This window comes from Gymnoscopelus braueri (genome assembly GCF_963280865.1).
Source record: "Gymnoscopelus braueri genome assembly, chromosome: 13".
Taxonomy (NCBI): Eukaryota; Metazoa; Chordata; class Actinopteri; order Myctophiformes; family Myctophidae; genus Gymnoscopelus; species Gymnoscopelus braueri.
The window spans coordinates 36,324,181-36,347,205 of NC_137615.1; the positions used below are offsets into that span (position 1 = coordinate 36,324,181).

Consider the following 23,025-nt stretch of genomic DNA (forward strand, 5'->3'; position numbering starts at 1 on the left):
GATGAAGTAGGGCATAAATGTACGAAAAAACTCAAAAAGTTGATATGTGGAGATACAAGGTTTCTGCTCGACGGCAACGATATTGTAGTTGCATTGAGCGTAGCAACACACGCTTTGGCTGAGCTTAGCTACATCTGGACAGCTTGGTTTTGCCTAGTCATTGCACACAACACCTTTAATAACAGCAGGCACTACATGGGTAAGTTGAGACTTAATCTTTCGCTTGAAATACTTAGCAGAATAAGATGTACCGCAGTCCTGACACCATATGTGAAATGATCAGCAATCCAGCTGCTGAGCTGACCTTACCAGACAGAAATGGAGAGTTTAGTACCAGTACCACCAGTTTATTTGCTTCCAATTAACTTAAAGGGATATTTCACTTTCAAAAAAACTTTTGGTAATTTTATCGTCTACTCAGGCCTTTGTGAGCCCCCCAGACAGTTTTTAAGTTGCTTGATTCAGTATTTCGACATTTGATATTCATTTTAACAGACACGCCCCCTTCCTATACAAACCCATTGTAACTTCAAACTTCATTTTAACCATGTTAGATTCATCAAAAACACCCATCCTTGGTTCTGGTGACTCACCCTGCCCTCCTAATGCGTGAGGGGGCCGTGTTTTTTCAATTAATTTTTTCATTTATTTTTCATATTTCTTTGGGGAAAATGAAAAAAATAAAATACAATAAAATAATTAAATAAAATAAATGAAAAAAATGATCGGCAACTTAAAAACTGTCTGGGGGGCTCACAAAGGCCTGAGTAGACGATAAAATTACCAAAAGTTTTTTTGAAAGTGAAATATTCCTTTAACACTGAGCAGAATGTTGGCTTCAGAAGTTTGACAGACCAGTGGAACCAGGGGCGTCACAGGGGGGGTGTAAGTGGGACTGAGTTACTAGGCCCCCCCCCTAAAAAAAAAGAAGAAGGTATTTTTTAAAGAAAAATAATCATAGGGGGGCCCACAGTGAATCTTTGTCCCCAGGGCCCAGAATTTGGTGCTACGGCCCTGAGTGGAACTGATACAGTTGGCACTGAAGGACTAAAAATTTGATATTAATGAAAAGGGACAACCCACCAGAAGAACACTGGCTTTTATGTATTTCATATATTTCTGTCTGTGCGCCCTCTCCAGTAGGGGTGTAACGATACATTTTAACAGCGATACGATGCGCATCACGATACATGGTTGACGATACGATACATGGATGATATTCATGACGATACGATTCAATGATTTAAAATCGATGTACATTTAGCAAAAAAAAAATCTGTGTGAAACATGTGCATAGTGCAGGTTTTTTAACTCATTAACTGCGAATTAATTTGTCAAATTCTGCTATGGCCCAGCCTGCCAAGGACGAGTTTGGACGAGTTTTGAAAAAAATACAATAAAATAAAAATAAAATAAGATAATAGATAACGCGATCCGAAGATGTGCTGCTCCATTCACTCCCTGGTTAACTTATTGCTTAAAAATACTCTATCTCGGCTCCTGTGTACTTTTTTTTTACACTATATATTTTTGGCAAAACATGCTATTTTCAACTTGCCACAACTATGGAACAGATTACCGCTATCGGATACATTTCCCCCCCATTTTATGAGACCCCTGTGTGTGTAATGAGGGGATCACCGTGCAGATAGCATTCACAAAAAATATTCCATGATTTTTCAAAGGTTGATAAAATCATTCGTTTTCGCTGGCAGCAGCGTAACACTATTACACTATTACTCTGGCAGTTAAAGAGTTAAGGGAAAATGAATTATGGCTATAAATAGGTAAACACTGTGATTTTCTGGAAAATACATGGACATTGCCATTTTTGAACACATACTGTATGGACAAACCCGCACCTTGACAAGAACACAGATTGCACACATTTATAGATAGAACAAGTGTAGCGATACGGAATGGAAAAGTAATTAAACCCATCTTTCTTTTTTTCTTCTAAAAATTGCTAAATACAACTCAAAAGTACTTAGTATCGATACCATATGTTGATGTTTGCATATCGATACAGTTGAATCGTTGAAATTAAAATTGATGCATCGATACAGTTACTGTATCGTTACACCCCTACTCTCCAGTGTATGTGATTCTCTAAATAATGGGGAGGAGGGATGACATATTTGTCAGTCATTAATCAAACTTGCACATTGTCATAATATTGCAGACACACCCACCCATATACCGTACGGAACACAATAATACATACAGATACTCTTGGCTCTGATTGTGATTATGTATCTATCATGATTATGATTCTGTTCCCTGCATGAAACTCAGAGTAAACTGGGTAGTTATGGGATGAGTGCGTCAGTTTCCCGTCCTAAATATATTATGACACTTGATTTGATACGATCTCAGTCTTGATTTGATCACAATCCCCTTGGACTGGACAGGTCTTGACTACATCAAATAGTAAAATATTAGTACACAACAAGCAAAGCACCACTCTTATTATTACCTTGGCTTTCCTGAGGAGTTGCTGAAGCTCCTGTTGAGGCAGCAGGCCGTGGTTCTTGACAAAAGCAGGCACCTCTGGGGGGCGCTGTGCCTCATAGTAGACAGTCCCATGGATCTCCATGTAGCGGTGCAGAATGGCCAAGAACTTTTCTTTACCCTGTGCAGACACAGAAACACTACTGATCTACTGCTTCTCAACAGACTGACTCATTTCACTTTGGCAGCATGGACATCCTATCTGAAAAAGCCAGCCCTGCCAACATCCCCCCCCACCCCACCCTTCCCCCGACATCTGCTTTTGAATGACCATTATGGAAGCCGTCTTCGGAAAGGCCAAATCCTCATAACGGCCAGCCCTCTCACCCACCAGAGATTATAGGCTTCAGAGCTGTAGCCACAGTAATATGTCACTGTCACTTTCCACAGTGGGAGAGCAGAGAGACAAACTGATGTGACCAGTTAAAAGAAGCGATGTGAGTCATCTATTGTGAACAGCGGTACAGCATGAATTATTTACTCATGTTAAGACTTCAATGAATAAATGCATAAATGTTCTCTGAACATTACTCCTCCTTCTCATCTCGGGCCATGTTTTGGTGGAACTTTGAGAGAGAATATCTTCCAGAGCTGAATCTTTGATTTGAATGTCCTAAAAATACTGTCATGTCATGTAAGTGGATTCTTAAAGAATATCTTTACTGTGCAAAAGTACAGTACATTTGGTATTAGAGAAAACTAATAATGAATAACGAATAACAGAGAATGAATAATAGATTTGGCCTCTAGACTAGACAATGCCCTTGGCTTACTACAATTATTGTATTATATATTGTGTTCTACTATTATACTTGAATAACTATATTTAACAGTTTACATTTTACAGACTATTCTATGTTCATCTTTGTTAGGGAACACAAAGAAGGTTAAAAAAAACCTTTTAATGTGTGAGAAAGATGTACCAACGTAAAGAAAATCAAGAGGTTGAACTTTTTGTGTTTTGTTAAAGCAGACACTCCTCATGCATTACTCCAGGGGTAACCGTCCTATCGATCACAAATGGAAATGGCTCCAGTATGCAGAGACGTCCTAGAGCCTTCTGATGAGAACTGTGCTTTTGAATAAACCTTACAATATTTATCAATATCATGATCATTCAGGTGGAATAGCTATTTCTGCAAGAGAAACTTACAAGCATCTGCGCCAAATGGCATAAATCCAAAGTTAAGCCTATACACCACTGAAGTGCTATATCTATTCTTTAGTGAAAGAAAGGTGTTCCTGCCTGCCGGCCAAAGGCGATTCACACAGTTTGTTTCACTGGATCATATTCAAGATTAAGATTCAAAATTCAACAAATTGGCCCAAACATTTGACTTACTTGGAGCTGGGTGGATCCATCAACGATGCGTCATGGGGCGATGAATGCAGAGTAGGATAGAAGTACAGAGGGGGAGTGAGATAGAGTGAGACAAGGAGTATTAATAGTCATTCTTTTCTCATCCAATGCAGTGCAAAACTTCACAAGCACATGAAACTTAGGGAACACTTTCTATGAAACCCATGTCTATGTATGCATTAAAAACACACTTAAACCTTATACTTATACCAACAACACCGTATAATTACAGTCATATAAGCACTCATAAAATAATACATTTAATAATTCATACTGCTTTATAAGAATCACAATATAAAGCAGAGAGAGATCAACCACGATATAAAGCATTCTACTGTATAATGAGTAATGAGGTCAAGTGTCATATTTCATAATTGCAAATATTTTTTTGCAAAGACAACATTTTCATAGTTATAATACTTTTTAATAATTCTATAATGAGTATAAATCACTATAAATGGTCATTCTGTGTTTTAACTAAAGTAATGATATTCCTGAAGGTGTAGGCAGAAATGTTTTGTGTTGTATTTTTCACTTTATGTAAAGCACCCACTGACCACTTATAGTGACTTGTAATCACACTTTATAAACAGTGATGATTATACTGTGTTTTTCAATTAGGAGAATTATAATACAACATTGTCCGACAGCAAGTGACGAGCAATTATGAAGTATTATGATCCATGACCTTATAAGACAAGCCTTTATCTTTAGCATTGTAAGTACTTGTGAGTGCTTCTAACTGTATACAGTGTTATAAGCAGATTATAATGCATTATGAGCCTGTTTATAATTTATAATCGACATGGGCTTCATAAAAAGTGTTACCTGACCTTATACCAGACACGACAGAGGATGGTGAAGTGTTGTTCATAGTCTGGGGAGACCCAAACACATCTGGCATTTACAAGGATATCTTTCAAGCCTAAATGTTATATCGCACTTAAAGCAGCTCTGAGAGGAGGGCTTCAATAAAATGCAGGCAGTGAAAGAACAAAAGACTCTGATGGGAGTGAAGCAAACCTTGGGGCAGGCTGCCAGACACATCAAAGTTGAGAGGGAGATACCTTGCCAGCTGCTCAGGGGGGAAAACTTACTCCAAACAACAAAACAATTGCCAATGCATGACCACACTTATTCCTGCTGGACTGGCATGTTTGGCAGGAAATGTGCTACCTAATATTCATATTTCAGTTAAAGCTCTGCCTCAGTACATGAGGGGCAGCAGGTTCCACTCTATCAAACTGTCTCACAAACCCCCAGGAAGTGGGCAAGTGGGTCAAATCCAATATTTTTAACAAGCTGTTGGATGTGTCCACAGAAATAGTGTTTTAACAATTAAATAAGGACTTTTTGGAAATCAAAAACAAAACTGTTTGAGATATACAACCAAGTATCATTATCAAGAAGGTATTCAACGTTCTCAAAGTGGGGTTCGGGGAACCCCAGGGGGCCTTGAGGGGTTCCAGGGGGTCCCCAGCAAAATGTGTTAATATAGAATCAAGATCTTTAACCCTATATACATCAGCTATTTGAAAATAGGTGATCTACAAGCTCACAACGTGTCCTGGCGCATTGTGAGCTTGTAGATCTGCTATTTTCCAAAAAAATCTTGAATTAGTTTGAATATTTTTAAAACATTTTAATAACACGAATCTTGTATGGGGGTCCCTGGCACAAAATATTTTCAGATGGGTTCCCGTGGCCAAATATCAATTTGGAGGTCTTTGACATGAAAAGGTTTGAGAACCACTGCTGTAGACAGACAGCAAAAGAGAGGAAAGTCTACATGGAGATGGAAGCGAAGGAGAGGACTTTTGATGGTGTTGCCAAGCAACGGTAAACTCTAGCCCCTGAGACTATAGTATACTACAGTTAACATAAGACCTGACAGTTAAATTCTTAATTCCACTTCTCACTGAAGAACAGACAACTCATGTTGCCCACGTCTCATCCGCATTTGGATGGATATTTTAGTTTGGCACCACAATACAGCCATTTGTTTGACTTCCATGTTTGTTGACACTGTGAATGGCATCTGCGTGCCTATGATCACGTGGTGCATGCCGATGCTCCCTTAATTGGCAAGACATTCGTATTAACATGCTTGGGATGCATTGTTATTTGCTAATGTCATAAAGTGAGTATGTTTGTGATTAGTGAGAAAATAATCTGTGAAATTAACAGAAATAGCAGGTCTCCAAGCGCACAACGCGTAGCAAGTCGCTGCATTGTGACTAGGGATGGGCAATATTATCGATTTCGCGATATATCGCGATATTTTATTTCGCGATACTGTATCGATACTCCAGGCCGTCATATCATATATAATTTCTTCTTTTTTCTTTCAGATACAGGCCTTATGAAAAAACTTTCGAAAAACCTGTCACTGATCTGCAGCTACTCAATATGTAGTGTATATATATATACAATATGTAGTTGTGATATATGTATATATCGCAATATATCGCAATATGTATCGTATCACAATATATTGCAATATGTATCGTATCGCAATATATCTTGATATCGCAATATATCGCAATATATCGCAATAATATCGTAATATATGGCAATATGTATCGTATCGCAATATATCGTGATATAATCGTATCGTGACCCAAGTATCGTGATACGTATCGTATCGTGAGATTCTTGCCAATACCCATCCCTAATTGTGACCTTGTAGATTTGCTATTTCCGGCAAAAATATCTGGTGTAGGGTAATAAATGATGGGGATCAAGTACAGACCCCTGGGTGAAGGCAGTCAACAAAGTATATATATATATATATATATATATATATATATATATATATATATATATATATATATATAGGTGCTAAGTGGTTTAAACATCTAGTGTGAGTGCAAACTTATCAGATGTGACTTCAGCTAAATATTGACAACATACAGTACAGGGAGCTGGAATTACTGTTCAGAGTGTACTGACCTTCCACATGCTGGCTTCCTTGCCGTACACAACCGCCATGTTGTCCACTTTGTTCCTCTGGATGCTGAGCCGCTCCGTCTCGTTCAGCTCCTCGGCCACAAAGCCCATAAAGGAATTATCTGGAGTGTGAGCTGCCAAGGACAAACGCAAAAACATGGCACCTCTAAATCAAGTCAAGTCTCAATAAAAGTGGTTCAGCTTTGAGGTGGCACTCGGTGGCAGTGTGGTAGGAACCCCACCATTTGGATCTGCTCTTCAATTACACCCAAGGGCATCGTGTCTCTATGTCACGCCTTACTCAGGACACAAACCTGCAATGCCACGGTGACAGATGATAAGGAAGTCTACCACAGCCGTGGGATGTCAAGTGGAGAGGAGGGAAACAATAAACAGCTTTTTCCAGCCTGTTCTGAGACCAGAGATAAAAGCTGACATCTCGCAGAGTGTTGGGCTTGTAATAACAATAAGTATTTCCAAGGCAGCGGGGCTGCCACAGAGCCTGTGTTCACCGAGTTAATTGGAGGCATATAGACACACAGCTGAAGTTTCCTCTGGCTCCAGTGAACACTGCTGGATATCATGTGATTATCATCCATCAGTGGAATTGTCATTTATTTGTGTGCTTGCTTGGTGTGTGTGCGCACAAGAAGTGTGCACATCATTTCATGTATGTGTGCATATAGTTGTGTGTGTTTGCATCCGTGTGCATGTGAAACAATGCACGTGTTTATGGACCCAGTGTGCAGATCACGGCATCTGTGCATGCACAGCTGTTCTGGATGTCTCTGGGCTCTCCTCAACTCTCTGCTCTGCAGCTTACACTGTGAGGGGCCTGGGGCCTGCTGTAGAGGAGCTCACTACTACACCCGCATGCACAGTGCATGTACTTTATGCTTACACACACAGACACACACACATTATTTAAAAAACGTAAAGCTACAATCTGGGACTAATAATGAATATTATGAATATATGTTATTTTAACCAATCTGTATGGTAGAGTATGATAATACAACTAGCGCATCTGCAGTGGTTGGAGGTGGTTTCCCTACTCTTGCATTGAAAGGTTTTGACCCTGGTGTCAGTTAGGATACAGCCTGGTTGACAATGTCAAAGTTATTTGAACAGGATTGGACAGCATATGCACCGCCATCTTTATAGCAGTTTGGATATTGTTGCAGTTACCCCTCTCTATCAGGAGACAACGGACATAAAACTTATGGTTTGTAGTAAAAAAAACGATTAGCCTCTAATTAGGCTTTGAGCTGGTAAACAGCTCATCTTAATAGACACATCATTTCCGGTCTCTCAGAAAGTCATTTGTCAAACAGCAGAAAACAATCTAAGGTCCACTTACGGAACATGGTCATGTACTGTTTACAGTTGAGATTCCAGTATCCCCAGTTGGTCCTGTAGCCGTGCAGAGTGGCGTACTCCTCGTGGTTATAGGCTGGCTCAGTGCCAAAAGTATCAATCACTCGGATGTGGCACCTGGACGACAGCGGGGAGAGCCACCCAGAGTCACAGCATGTCCTGGGCTATCATTACAGCCAAGACAACACATGCAATCCATTCAAATAATGGGCTATCATTACAGCCAAGACAACGCATGCCATCCATTCAAATAACGTTGTCTCATGCAGACATAACAGAGGAACAGTAACAAAAAATAAACATAGAATCTCCTCGATGAATGGCATATGCATGCACACGAACCAACCTGCAAGACAACGACAACATGGGAAAAAGGGGCATGAATCTGCATCAGAAACTGTCACTTTCTCTGTCAGGTCATGTCAAACAAACAATATCGTTATTGTGAGTTATGAAAGCTCAAACGCCCTCACCCCCCGCCTGACTCAGAAGCTTTGGCTCGTAAAGCCATCATTGGTGATAAATGTCCTGTTCGCTGTCCTGTCTCCACGCCAGTCCGCCCTGAGTGAGCGGCACTCAGCCAGGCCTCCAGGTGAGGGCGTTCGGCTTTAAATCACCGCCTGATTTAGACTGCTGCAGGAACCCCCAACCCCCACCCTTTTTTGTACTGGGTGCAGATCAAGTGATACAAAGTGGAAGAGCGAGCCAGGCTGTGATCGAGGCAGCCCCATGGATGCTGTTCTCCCATACACATGAATCGTATTGCCTTTCACAACAAAGGTGATGCAAACTAACCAACCATTTCTCTCTATGAGGGACTCTGCCTCATTTGACTTGGAAATGCTACAATTAAGCCTCTCTGATGCTGTGGAGGCAACTTATCAACAGGGAAGAGGCCATATTGTTCTGTCAGCATCAAGGCAAGGGCCTAATAAATTGTTTTATCTTGATGTCACACCAGATAATACTCAAACAGAAACACAGAGTGGAAGGAGGTCTTATAAAGGGTTTTATGGTGAGAAGGGAATGCTATTAAATGGTCATCACACAGTCTGGCATATCAGACTGTGTGTGTGTGTGTGTGTGTGTGTGCATGTGTGCGCGCGTGGGTGCAAGTGAGGGGGAGAGAGAGAGAGGTGGGGGGTAGGGGATCAATGGTTGCAATCTGATTTATCAATGGCCTGCATCTCTGAGCAGGCTCAGGTCCTGGGGAGGAAATTAAAATATCGGCCTTTTCAACCACTGACAGTTGATAAGTATCGGCCAGTCGGCTCACCTTGGACTGACAGTGATGAGAATCAATGCAGGCTTTCAGGCAGCCTGTGCCAGGGCCGGGGTAAGGAGGTTTGGAGGAAGAGCTGTGGAAAATGATCGATTTACTGAGAAATGTCTACGCCTGCTGCTTCTGTTTTAACAAGAGGTGTGTGCTCATCTCCTCCTCGAGTGTGTTTTAGATGATCCATCTGCAAAGGAAAGCAGCTCCATGTTGCTGCGCCACACGCTAATTAGCCTCTCTACAGCACAATCGAAAACTTCAAATGTGTTTGTTTCTGGTTTTCATAAGCCTACTGTATCACATTAAAGATTTGTGTTTATTTTTCGGTTTGTTCTTCATAATTATGTTTTACATGTTTTACTTAGAGCTCTGCTTCCTTTTTTGTTTGAATGGAAAGTTGGAATTTATTAAATAATTAACCGTTATCGTTAAAGTGAATACTGTGACCTCCCTGGTTCCTTGTTAGAAGTTAAAAGCAATAGGAATGCAGTTTCAGAGCGTCCATTGACAATAAGCAGGGGACAAGCTCACACCAAAATTACTTTGTTGCAGCATATACAAGACAACAAAGGGATTTGTATTCCAACCAAAGTGGTGCTATGCAATCTTAACTACATACAATTTAAAACAACATCCGAGCACCATAAAATGTACTCCCAACTTTCCTTATTTACTCTTAATGCACTTATATGTCTGTGTACAACTTACATAAGTACTTAACACTGAGCTGCAGTAAAGGAGAACAAGGCACAATTCTGCCAATGCTGTCATATTTCTTCATCTACAGTAATCCACTGTGTTGAGACACTGCATGGATTCACTTATGATAGCATTTTGCTGGCGAAGAGACAGTGTTTGTACAAGCCTACCGACCTAGTCTGACCTAGACCAACCAGCCAATAAACCAATAATCAACTAATACACCGGAAAAAAACAATTAGCAAATGGATGCAACTGATTATACACTAAAGCCAGAAAACTGGCACAGCATTCTGTATGGAGAGCAAGAGAGAGTAAGGCAGGAACTGATGTATACTGGACGAAAGAATATGGAGGCAATACAGAGGCAATAGAGACGGAATGAGAAAATGTGTGAGACAGAGAGAGACAGACGTGAGAGGAAAGACTGACTTGTGTTTTCTCAGAGAAAGACCCATCTGCTGTTTCATCTGCTGCATGCCGTGGTAGTCAGTATAGATGAGGTCAAAGGGCAACGGTCCTGTCAGAGGGCAGCTTCCTCTGCCTGGAGGGACACCCACAAACCTATACAGAGGTTACATACAGTTCAGTATCCAGTTATGTAATGTGCAAAACTGTGAAACCACTGCATAGTGATCAGTATCCATATGACAAATCAGTGAATAGGTACAGTATAGAAGCATAAAAGGCTATATGCATAGAAGAAAGTAGGCAAATATAAGGAATGGTAACATTATACATAACACAATAACATTATGATCATAATATGAAAAAAGAAGCAACATTTGACATACTATAAAAGGTAAGTATAAAGTGTGGGAAATAAATAACAAGAGTGAGAGCCCTGCTAGCAACGTAGGGTTCATCTAAGAAGAAGCACAGAGAATTCCTTTGCACACCAAATTGTTGGTGACACATTCCATGGCAATCCGCCCATTACATTTTTACATTATCTTTTGTAAACGCTGGCCTCTGTGTGGTGCTAGAGCAGGGGTGTCAAACTCGCATTTCCGGGGCCGCATGCGGCCCTGAAAGGGGTCCACTGCGCCCCCCAAAATGATTTTCAGAATGCCGCCGTCGCCACCCCCCTCCACCAACCCCCCCCCCTCGCTGCTCTCGCCGCTGACTGTAGCCTACCTGTATTATAAAGTCTATGGCTGTGAGAGAACAATAGCCAGCCGTCGCCTTGTTGCTCGCAATTAACATACACCATCAATGAATGACACTTACATCATCATTCACAGCATGAATACAGCAAATTATCACCATTCACCTGAAAACTGAGAAGAGATGCTGCTGCTGATTAAAAAAAAAAAAAAAAAGTTTGTCGAGGAAAATCACAACGCTACTTGGAGAGATCGCCATTTCTGAGATCAAGGGCAAGCCTACTTGTCTGATATGCAAAGAGACCATGAGACACACAAAGACAAATTTGAGAAGTATACAAGGGGATTAAGAACAAACTAGAAAACTGCACTCCTCTAAGCGCAGGTCTCCGTCAGGCCAGGTTGCCTACCCAGACCCTGTAATGTTGTCATAGCCAATAGAAAGATTTGACTGATAGGCCTACATCTTGATCATATGACCCCAGAGATAATGTGTACCCATGTGTGTGAGTTTTGGACAAAATCTGTAGGAGTAGTAGCAAAAAGTATTTTGTGCCACACTGTTTTGAAGAAAAGGTTTTATTTGTTTTACATGTTTCACTTACTAAATTTCATTTTGAAATGCAATTGTTCTACTTTAAATGGTTTATTGGGGCTCCTTAAACAAAATTTGCATTGTTCGTTTCACCACTCATACCTATTTTTTGTAGCTTACAACTGTAATACCGATAATTAAAGTCAATAATTAAAGTAGCTATTCTTCTTATAAATTGTATAAACATAATGTGTAAAGTGATATGTTGTACTTATAGCAGTGACTGAGACAATAGACAAAAAAAGAAAAAAAAAAGCGAAGTGACAACTGTGTAAGTGAACGCATGTGTGACGGTGGCCAACAGTGTCACATTTGACTTGCCAATTATTTTTGAGAATAATGGCACCTTTTACTTTTTAAGATCTATTCACATCAATAGTTCACAACAATAAAATATCAAGTGCACATTAAAGTGCGGAGTGCGTAATTATTGTGAGTATCAATGGAATAGAATGGTTTGCAGACTACGCCACCCAGGTTTGTTTCTAGGAGCTAGGAACTCCTTTACTAACACCTTTTCTTTTTACAGGCTACACAGGTTCAAGTTTAACCAGGGAAGTACTTTGACTTCGAGTTTGAGAACAACACTTAAAAACCCAGGATAAAACCGACACTGACACAATGGCTAAAAAGGGTGAATATATATTTATTTGAAATCTCCCTAAACAAGAGGCCTATATGCCATAAAATACAAATAACAAAGAAAAACACTCATACAAAAATACTAAAATAATCCTATCCTCCTAAGGCGCCACTCACTAACTAAAACTGCGGGTACAAATTAGGCTGTAAAAACTGTGCAAATATAGCAGGTGCAAAATAGCAGAGCGCAACAATAACTTAATAAAGCAAAGTGCCAAATGCTGCTAAAGTGCTCTGTGTGCTATAATAAATTAAGACTTTTTCTGTTTTTCTGAGTGCAAAATGTTTTTTTTTCAATGGGGAGCAGACCAAGCAGGTGAAATCTTCAGTGTCTTCTAGTTCAACATCATCATCTTCTTCGCTCTGAAATAACAAACGTAAAGCCAGTTCATCTGTTCCAGACATATACTGCGTGCCTTGACTTAGTAGTTTTTAACAGCTAGTGTTGCTTAAGCCCGTACTCACAGCGAAGGCAGCTGCCTATGAGTTGTGTTGCGCCTGCAACACTGTAGCCAGCCCGTCGTCCTCAGCTCGCTCCAGGCCTCACTCTGCTCGATCGGTTTGGTTATGGTTTGATTTCACTGCTTCCTCATGCTTTGGTCTCTCGCAGGGTTCCTTCGTCTGTATGGAGCCGCACACCGGAGTCCTCTGTCTCTAACGTGTGAGTGCTCGCCCTCGGTTCCTTCTGTTCGCCCCACTGCACTCACTTTGCACCGCTGCCACAAATAATACACAACCTTCTCCTTCCTAAGTCTCTATTTGAATAAACCGGCCGTTTCACTCCGTCAGGGCACCGCGCCCTCCTCGCTCTGTGATTGGCCGCTGGTGGCGTCGTTGACTCAGGGATTGGGTCGTGGGGGCCACGCCCAAGTGTCCGTCAGCGCACAGCTGATAACTGTCAGTGTCACTCATTTGCCTGCTAAGTGGCTTGGCGACCGGGGGAAAACATTGTCCAACAATAAAATGCACACATTACATTTTAGGTCATCATAATAAAGCTTAAAAAGGGGTTAAGAGATGAAAAAATATACAATAAATAAATAACAGAAAATAATAATAATACCCCGTTTTCCACCCTGTCACACATGCGCGTCCGCCGTCTGCGCAATTGGTTGCGGCCCTCATCAAGTCACCTTTCGCGCAATGTGGACCTCACCCCGAGACGACTTTGACACCCCTGTACTAGAGGAAAGGTCACGGTGTCACCAGCACCCAGTCTTCCACTAGGAAGCATGAAAATGCACAGAAAATTCCATGGCAATCCATCCGGTAGATTTCAAGATATTTCAAGATAATTTTATCTAAGGAATAGCAGGACTATTCTATGCAATATGTTACACAAAGAATGCTTCAAAGACTTATAAAGAACACAATAAAAGGTTGCATGCTATAATAATACAAAATAGTAATATATAGAAGCAAATTCCAGATGCAAAACACCTGAAGGGAACTAATGTTGTGTCTGATTTATGTGTACACTTAAGACGCATTGCGAAGCGTTGTGAGCTTGTACATCTATTTTTGGTGCATGACACCCAAGCTCAACTAAGTATAACTCTTAACACTCCCAATATTGGTAGAGTTGTGTGAATAAATGTGTGCAATGTCTCCAGACGTGTTTGTGCGTATGTGGGTGAGAAAGAAGGGAGAGAAATGGTGTTTTGAGGACCGTCAGAGCTCTCAGCGATCCGAAGGCAGAACCAGTCAAGCGTACATAATTCAACACTACCTGCCATGGCTGTCTCAGAGTGGGGAGTCTCCCAATTTGTCTGCCCAACCTTTTTTGCTCACAGACACACTTGAGCATGTGCACGCGAGCACACACACACACACACACACACACACACACACACACACACACACACACACACACACACACACACACACACACACACACACACACACACACACACACACACACACACACACACACACACACACACACACGCTGAGTTCCATTGGCTACATTCATTCTTCTCATCTTGGTATCGTGTGAAAGCACACACACAAGCACACATGCTGTATACACGAATCAGGCATGTGTTGGGATTATGAAAGGTAGACAGCTGAATGGTGGCAGCATTGATTATAATAAAGCTCTTATTGTGTTCCATGTACATAGACCACACCTGCAAATGTAAGTAACACTCTCCGCACGCTTAACCTGCATACAAAAGTGGCACTGAAATAAAGGTTGATGTTATCATTAAACTACAGCTGTGTGCCCTATTTGGTGTGCTATAAAACAGAGCGTCTGTTCTATTATCTGCCTGTCTCCATCATCTTCACACCCGTCTTATGATAAGTAAACAACCGATAATAACACAGTTCTCTGCTGTGTTGCCAACGAGGCAATCATCAGCCTGCAGTGAGGCAGGAAATACACAGCACACATTCATTGTGCTGATTTGTCTTCAGAGTGCTTTGTTCTCTTCAGAGCTGGGATTCAAGGTAACACTTTGACAAAAAAAGACATAATTATGCAAACACAAACATGTCTTCAGTAGTGGAAAATCAAAGTGCTACCGCAATATGAAAACAAACTTAAAACTAGAAAAAGTGCTCCTCGGAGCCAGGTCAGGTACGGTTATTGTGGCCTCCTGGTGGTGCTATAATAGGCCAATGTGAAAAGGGTGCCATTTATTCTTAGGCCTTTCACGGCAACCGGACACTGCATTCATGATTTGAGGCATTTTGTTTCAAAAATGTGTTTTGCTAAATTAGACCTGCTGGTGGCGCTATAACAGGCCAATGTGAAAAGTGTGGCATTTCTTCCTGGGAATGTGCGTGTGAAATTTCACGGAAATCGCACGCTGCGTTCATGATTTGAGGCATCAAAACGGACCAATCCTGCAAACTTTGGAAGCCAACCTTAGCCAATGAGGATGGAATATGGAAAATCGGACAGATCCGTGTTGATCACATGACTATAGAGATACTGTGCACCAATTTGCATGACGTTTGGATAAAATCTGTAGCCGTAATATAAAAAAATGGGTTTTGCACAAATCGGCCTCCTGGTGGCGCTATAACAGGCCCATGTGAAAATGTGGGGCAGAGGTTCTGAATTGGCAGCCAGGGAGTCTGTGTGCACAGTTTGGCTGCGATTAAGCCAACGGTGCCAGAGATTAGCTGTCCACAGACGGACGGACGGACGGACACACACACACACACACCAGCCTGATCTCCAGAGATTACCGTAACATTGCATGGAACGAGTGCACTTCATTCCGTGGATAGCCGCCTCGGAACTCCCGAATTGCGTGCATATGTACGGCGAGTCCCACGGTGGGCGTAACCAGTCGCAACCCGGAAAAACCCGGAAGCAGAGCAGTCCCCACAAAAAAAATTACGATTCTGTGCCTATCGGTACATAACTCAAACGGTGCTGAGTAGGCACAGGCGAACGTCCCACCGTTCAGGACGGCAACTCGGTCGCCTTAGCTCCCTCGGTGGTCCTTCACGGGGTGACAGTTCGCCTGTGACTGCGCGCCTCCGAAATGGTTTTGTCACAAAGGGAGCGCCGTACCATATGCACGCAATTCGGGAGTGAATACACACCAGAGTACGATTTTGCCAGGTACGACAAGTTAACTTTAGCTGTAAAACTTCCATACATTGATTCTTCAGAGAACTGGACTATTTACAAAGTGAGATCATAAAAGTCGAAGCGGTGCCCACAGCCATGTGAAACTGCAAGAGTTAGCAAAGTACCAAAGTAATTGCCTCCCTTCCTAGGAGCTTGATGGAGTTAGAAAATGGACCCTGCAGCCCTATTGCCTCTCAACAGAATTTCGCTTAGATTCTCCAAACTAAGAAATGTCTGTTATTACACAGTAAAGGTTTGTTTTAATTTGTTCCTCCTTTAACATCAAAGAAAGCAAGACTGACAACAAAACTGAGACAAAGCTAATAACGTGATTTCAATAGTGCAGCTCAACAGCATGCCACATTTATATTAGCCACATTAAACCAGGCGTCCCTATTTTGGACATTTCAAAATGTAAAAAAAAAAGTAACTTGTTTCACATTTTTTAAGATTTCTCAAAACATTTCTACAAGCTCACACATCGGTGTGATGCGATGTGTTGTGAGCTTGTAGATTGGCTATTTTTGAACTGCCATATAAAATAGGCCTCAAGTCCCAAACCTTTCTGAATCAGGGCCAACTGCCGTGTTAACACTCGCATGACTGAGGTTTCATACTCCTCCACCAAGCCTGAAAAATGATCATTTTGATCCCCAAATCAGGCTATCCTATTGGCCACTGTCTCCCTCTGTTCTCCAGACTAGTTCACACTTTCTCCCCCAAACAGTGGGGGGTTCCATTGTCTTCTAAAAAGCAGAGAGTTGAAAATGGGTTGCCAAATTTTGAGAGCGAAATAAGCAGGCATGTCTATGAAAGTGTAGGCAGTAGGCTAGTGTGTAGTGATGAGCGGGTCGACCCGTAACCCGCGGGACCCGCGGGTCAACCCGCGGCGCGGGTAGGTCGAGTCAGGATTTCAGAGAAAATTATGCGGGCTGAGGGTGAGCGGGTCAGCCGCTCTCCACGAAAAAAATAAAAAAAAAACCTATTTTGACCAACATGCTTGTTTATTCAGCCCATGACAATGTTGTGCTACTGTAGACATTTAAAGGGACTTTGGGTACTTAAAAGAGCGCTATATAATATATATATTCCCACCGCGGGTCGCGGGGCGGGTTGAGCCATAGATTTATATATGGGTTCGCGGGGCGGGTTGAGGCGGGTCGCGTTCCGTCGCGGGTTGGGGCGGGCCGGGTCATGAAAAAACCCGACCCGCACATCACTACTAGTGTGTATTTCTATCTGTCTCCTATATGTCATCATGATTTGTGATTTGTGTATGTGGGGATCTCATTTTTACTTCCATGCAGTGTTGATTTCGTTAACGAAAACGAAACGAAATATGTTCGTCAACGCACATTTTTCAAAGGACGAAGACGAGACGAGACCACCACCCATGAATAAACAATAACTGGGACTAAATCATTATGCAATTTCGTTGACTAATAAAGACGAGACGAAAATGTAATTCACTAAATAAAGACTGGACTAAACTCTATGGTCATTTTAGTTCACGAACAAAGACGAGACAAAATATTATATCATATATTTATTATATGATTTTGTCACTCCCTGTCTCCTATGATGCACAGCGCAGGCATGCTGTTCCTCACTCACACACACACACCCTTTTAAAGTTGCAGCCGCGCACACACACACACACACACACAGAGTCACACCACCGTCAAATGAATGGCAGGAGGATTCAGATTTCAGAGCGAAACTTTACAAAATAAAACGGTAAAATGCTTTGCACGGGGCTCGGGAGAAAGAGAAGAGGTGATATGGACACATTTTCGCTACATCGATGTGGAGAACAAAACACAATGCTTGATTTTATCCGAAGGCAAGCAATGTGGGAAAAACGCAACAACTTGAAGAGACACAAGCGAGACAAAAGGTTTGGTGGTGGTTGTTTACAACGTAACATTAAACGTGGTGTTGCGTGTCGGCTTAATGTTCCAACAAAAACACTAATCCGACCCCAAAGTGCCCAAACTAATGCTGACGAACTTACGTTAGGGAGGAGGAGAGGAGTAGCGATAAACTTACACCTGGTGTTTGCACTTTCTCCATTTACAGCCTGTACATCTACAAAAACGTTCAGATTTCAAATATAAAGTGCTTACCTCATGGCCAGGGATGTTACAATTCTATTCGGGTAACCCATAAGTACCCATATTCTCCGTATTGTCCAATAAAAAACATTTAAATCCGATCGGTGGCCATTTTCTCCGTATTTTCTCCATGCTTTCAACTACGTGACCCTATCGGTTGGGAGGTGTAATTGCACTCCGATTACACTATAACTCTATGAGAAAATGACCGCCAATCGGATTAAAATGCTTTTCATTGAACAATACAGAAGTTACGGGTACTTATACCCACCCGAAGTAAATTGTAACATCCGTGGCCACGGAATAAAAACTTTATATTTGAAATCCGAACGTTTATGTAGATGTACGGGCTGTAAATGGAGAAAGTGCAAAAAACAGGTTGAAGTTTCGTCATCACTGTCATAATATGACCGTGATGTAATGCTGCTCTAAATTTAGTAGCAGCAAGCGAACTATAGTAACTTGTAAACAACCCAGTGACAAACCTATATTATTCATATTATTATTCATAATAATAATATTCACATTATTGTCTGAGCGTAAAGCTCTCATTCTATCAGCTGTCCAGTCGCTGACAAACGCGTCTCCTCTCCTCCTCCCTCCCTCCCAAGTGAACACAATGCTATGTTCCACAAATGTGCTCAATCCTGCGCAAAATATCTGATCTTCAAGCATAAAACAGTTGCTGCGTGACAAGCTGTATGCTTGTAGATCCTATCTTTTTCCACCGCTTTGCAGTGAAAGGGAAAGTGGAAAATGGGTCGCCAAATTTTGCGAGAGAAATAAGTCAGGTCTATGAAAATGTTACTGCATGCGTCGTTGTGCCCTGAGAAAACAGGCATGAATGGGGTAATAGCCGAGGCTAATTTGCAACACCAGTCCCTGGTTAGACCTTTCTATATAAATATATACCTAATAAAAATGCATGAAGCTCTAATCTAAACAAGTATGAAAATATATTTATATCTGCAAAGTAACTAGTAACTAAAGTTTTCAAATAATTGTAGTGAAGTAAAAGTACAAGATTTGCCTCTGAGCTGTAGTGGAGTAGAAAAGTATTACCATTATAATGTAATTATATATATAATTATAATATTAATAATAATAGAAAGACGCGAAAAAAAAGCCCAAAGTCGCTTATAATAAGCAGACATGGCAACATGGACTCGCTGCTGCGTAGGGAGTCTGCTCGTCTACGGGCCGCTCTGCGGGGGGTCTAGAGGTGTCAACTGCTCTTGCCTGGGGGAGAGAGGGGGAGAGCGGTCAATTTAGCCGAAATATAACGGTTGGGATGGTATATATGGTATATATTTCATATTTATAATACGTTTCAGAAGAAAAAAATAACGGAGATGATTTGAAACAAATATTTAGGAAAAGTCATGAAAGGGGAACTTTCTCAGAGCTTCATGAGAGAAGATAATCCACTTTAAATTCTCAAAATCGGTCATATTGATAGCTTAGTCATGCAAGTGTTAAGTGGTCAGATGGGTGGACGCATGCATTTTTAGAGCATGACATTTTCTTCTTACATAAATGTTTTATCATTAAAATCTTAAGTGTTTTGACGATTATTTGGGGGCTCATTGGCCATATCCTCATTGTCCCTTGGGAATCACGGCCTTAAGTGGTTAAAACAATATCTGTTGGCCTCTGAAAGTGTTCATCCTGCCTACAGTCTAGCCATGACCCGCCTTTTGTCTCTCATACATAAACACACAATTTTGACTGACGTACACAGACAATTTGTTTCCCACACCGCAAGAACACCTGTGCAATAAAAGCCTATCGATCTTGCTTTGGCCGCTGAGCAGTCGGCACTGCAACCTTGTGGCAACAGGCCCTGTGGTTGGTTCCTCTACAGTAGATGGGATAATGAGCATGGAGAGTGTGTCAGCCAGCGGGGGGGGGTGCGCAGCGGTTTCATCAGTCAAAAAAAAGGTACTCACAGACCACCACTTCAATGCTTACACAAACGAAAGAGGCTTCGGTGTTTCTCTTCTAGTTCTACAACTCTGCTGCATATCACTCTCATGAATAAACAGATGGCACTCGTCAAGAAACCTAGGCATTCCACATAGGTTTCCTGACGAGTGCCATCCGTGGCACCAACCAGACGAGTGCCACCAACGCTAGTACCGGACCGATATTAATCTTGCAATGTGTGCCAATCTAGGTGAAAGTGAGGCATTTCAGTAGTCAAATGAATTAATTGACTACTGAAATGCCTCACTTTCACCTACTGTATGGCATTCTTTGGAGAGAAAGTACCATGCTTTTTCCCAGAAATGTGAACATGTCAGGATTAATTTCAAGCATGACTGCACCAAAATAGACTGTTTTGCCCCAACTGTGGTTGGCCGTGTGGCATTCAAACTAAGGGTGCATTGTGTGTGTGTGTGTGTGTGTGTGTGTGTGTGTGTGTGTGTGTGTGTGTGTGTGTGTGTGTGTGTGTGTGTGTGTGTGTGTGTGTGTGTGTGTGTGTGTGTGTGTGTGTGTGTGTGTGTGTGTGTGTGTGTACTATAATTCTACCTTTGGTTCAGGTTAAGGATTAGGTTAAACGGTGTCATGTAGTTGTGATGTTTATGGTTAGGGAATGAACGTACTGTGTGTGTGTGTGTGTGTGTGTGTGTGTGTGTGTGTGTGTGTGTGTGTGTGTGTGTGTGTGTGTGTGTGTGTGTGTGCGTGTGCGTGTGTGTGTGTGTGTGTGTGTGTGCACACACGCATGCATGAGAGTATAAACACCTCAAAGTACTGAATATGAGTGGATTTAATCCTCTCTTTGATGGTATAGAGTGAGGCAGAGTCAATCTGCCACAAACATCCTCAAGGGCCAATGAGCCAGGATGCAAGGCTAAGTGATTAACTGAACCTTGTCAAAGCACAGGTCCCTCTTGAAACCTCTTCACTACACATTCAGTGGCTTCAGTTCATACATCATGTGTGTACGTGATATGCTTCCGAAATGAAAAGCGTATGGAGTGATATGTTGACATTTGTTTAAATGCCCGCACGTTCCTGAAACTAAAAGAGCCCGGGTGTTCTACTAATGCCAGAGCAGTTATCCAACCATACTCGTGAGTGTAGAACAGTGTACATGAATGCACAAGATGCTGCTTTTACATCCAGACAAGCCGCTGTGTTCAAGGCCTTAATTGGATGTATGCAAATCCATGAAAACTTTAAGAGCCGAAAAGGGATTAAAATGTGCCAGAACCAAGAAATTAGTGTCTTGAGCAGCGGCAGAGTAAGGCAGCTCACATGGAAGCACACACACACACACACGCACACACTAACGAACACAAGCTCACAAGGACTGTGTGAAAGGCTCTAGAATAAAAGACACCTGAGGTTGCTGAGACAAGGCAATGGGAAACATGACAGGCTTGGATAAATTAGCCGGATCCAGTACCAGGTACAATTATTGCATCCCACTGCTACTGGCACCATGCTAATTGGTGAGCTTAATAATAATAAACAATTTTTTTAAATAGCACCTTTCATACAAGACATGCACCTCAAGTACTTTACTGTACACTAAAGAGATAAAAAAAAAAAAAAAACGGAACGATTTAAAAGTAAATAAACATAGAATTGAAACACAAAGTTAAATAAATGTAAAACATTTGCCTTAAATTGGTGCTATAGAAAGGCTAGATCAAAAAATCACAGAGCCTGCCTCTATAATCTTTTTAGGTATAAGCTGTTCCATAATTTGGGAGCATAATTGAAGAAGTCTGCACCTCTACTTTTCTTTTGGGTAGGGCTATGCATATCTAGCAAACAGGTAATCTGCAATTAAAGGCTTAGTGAAAGAAAGTAAGAGCATTAGCCACATTCAGAGACAAAGAGAGAACAAGAGATAGAGTAAGATAAAGAAAGAGAGATCTGTCTGTCTCTCCCTCTCTCTCTCTCTTCTTTCCCCCGACACGGTCGAGGCAGAAGGCCGCCACCCTAGAGCCTAGGGTCTGCCTGACGTTTCTTCCAGTTAAGAGGGAGTTTTTCGTTGCCACTGTCGCAAAATTGCTTGCTCAGGGTGGGATGTCGGGTCTCTTCTCTACATGTAAAGTGTCTTGAGACAACTTGTTGTGATTTGACACTTTAATAAAATTGAATTGAATTGAATTGAATAGATGGAGAGAGTGAGAAAGAATCTAGAGGGACAGAAAAAGAGAGAGAGTCAGACTCAGAGTCAGACAGAGAGAGAAAAATGGGGCAGGGGGGGGGGGGGGGGTATTTTGCAAAGTGCATTTGCCCGTACCTGGAATTGTTCCCTGCATTTACACATTCTAACTATTAGGAGCAGTGGATGCCATTAATCCGGTGCCCGGGAAGCAATTAGGGGTTAAGTGTCTTGCTCGGGGACACTTCAACATATACTGTAGACTTGGCAGGCCAAGGCCAGCGACCTTCCGATTCCCAGACGGCCTCTCTCTACCCGCTCAGTTACAGCCGCCCGTAAAGAGAGCGATAGAGAGAGTCAGAAAGAGAGCGAGGCAGAGTCAGAGAGACAGAGATTGACACGGCACAGTTGTACGGCTGTAGAATAAAGCGGTATGAGTCCAGCAGTGAGGAGAATTGGCTGCAGCAGATGCAGGGGCACGTATGGAGAGGTTGAGGCCTTGGGCCATGAAGCTCACAGAGGGGCTGAAGGGGAAGGCCTCACGGTGAGAACGAAATGACACAGGCCTCAAGGAGAGCATCAACGTGCCAGTATGGAAGATAACTGGCAGACTGGCAGCGAGAAATGTGAGGCCCTGCATGCTAATTGACCACCGGAGACAGCGGGAGAGGGGAGAGCTCGGAT

The 23,025-nt window shown here is 42.0% G+C and overlaps 1 protein-coding gene across 1 annotated transcript in view; it reads right to left on the reverse strand.

Annotated features, from left to right (window-relative positions):
* The window catches only part of mgat5b (alpha-1,6-mannosylglycoprotein 6-beta-N-acetylglucosaminyltransferase B), a gene marked incomplete at both ends in the record, with an annotated part of 96,388 nt that overhangs the window by 11,856 nt on the left and 61,507 nt on the right, over window positions 1–23,025 (reverse strand). Inside the window, 4 exons of the mRNA XM_080446358.1 lie at window positions 2,477–2,632; window positions 6,824–6,954; window positions 8,181–8,314; window positions 10,605–10,736. Of these exons, the coding sequence (XP_080302484.1) occupies window positions 2,477–2,632; window positions 6,824–6,954; window positions 8,181–8,314; window positions 10,605–10,736 (553 nt within the window). The remainder of the gene's footprint in view (window positions 1–2,476; window positions 2,633–6,823; window positions 6,955–8,180; window positions 8,315–10,604; window positions 10,737–23,025) is intronic.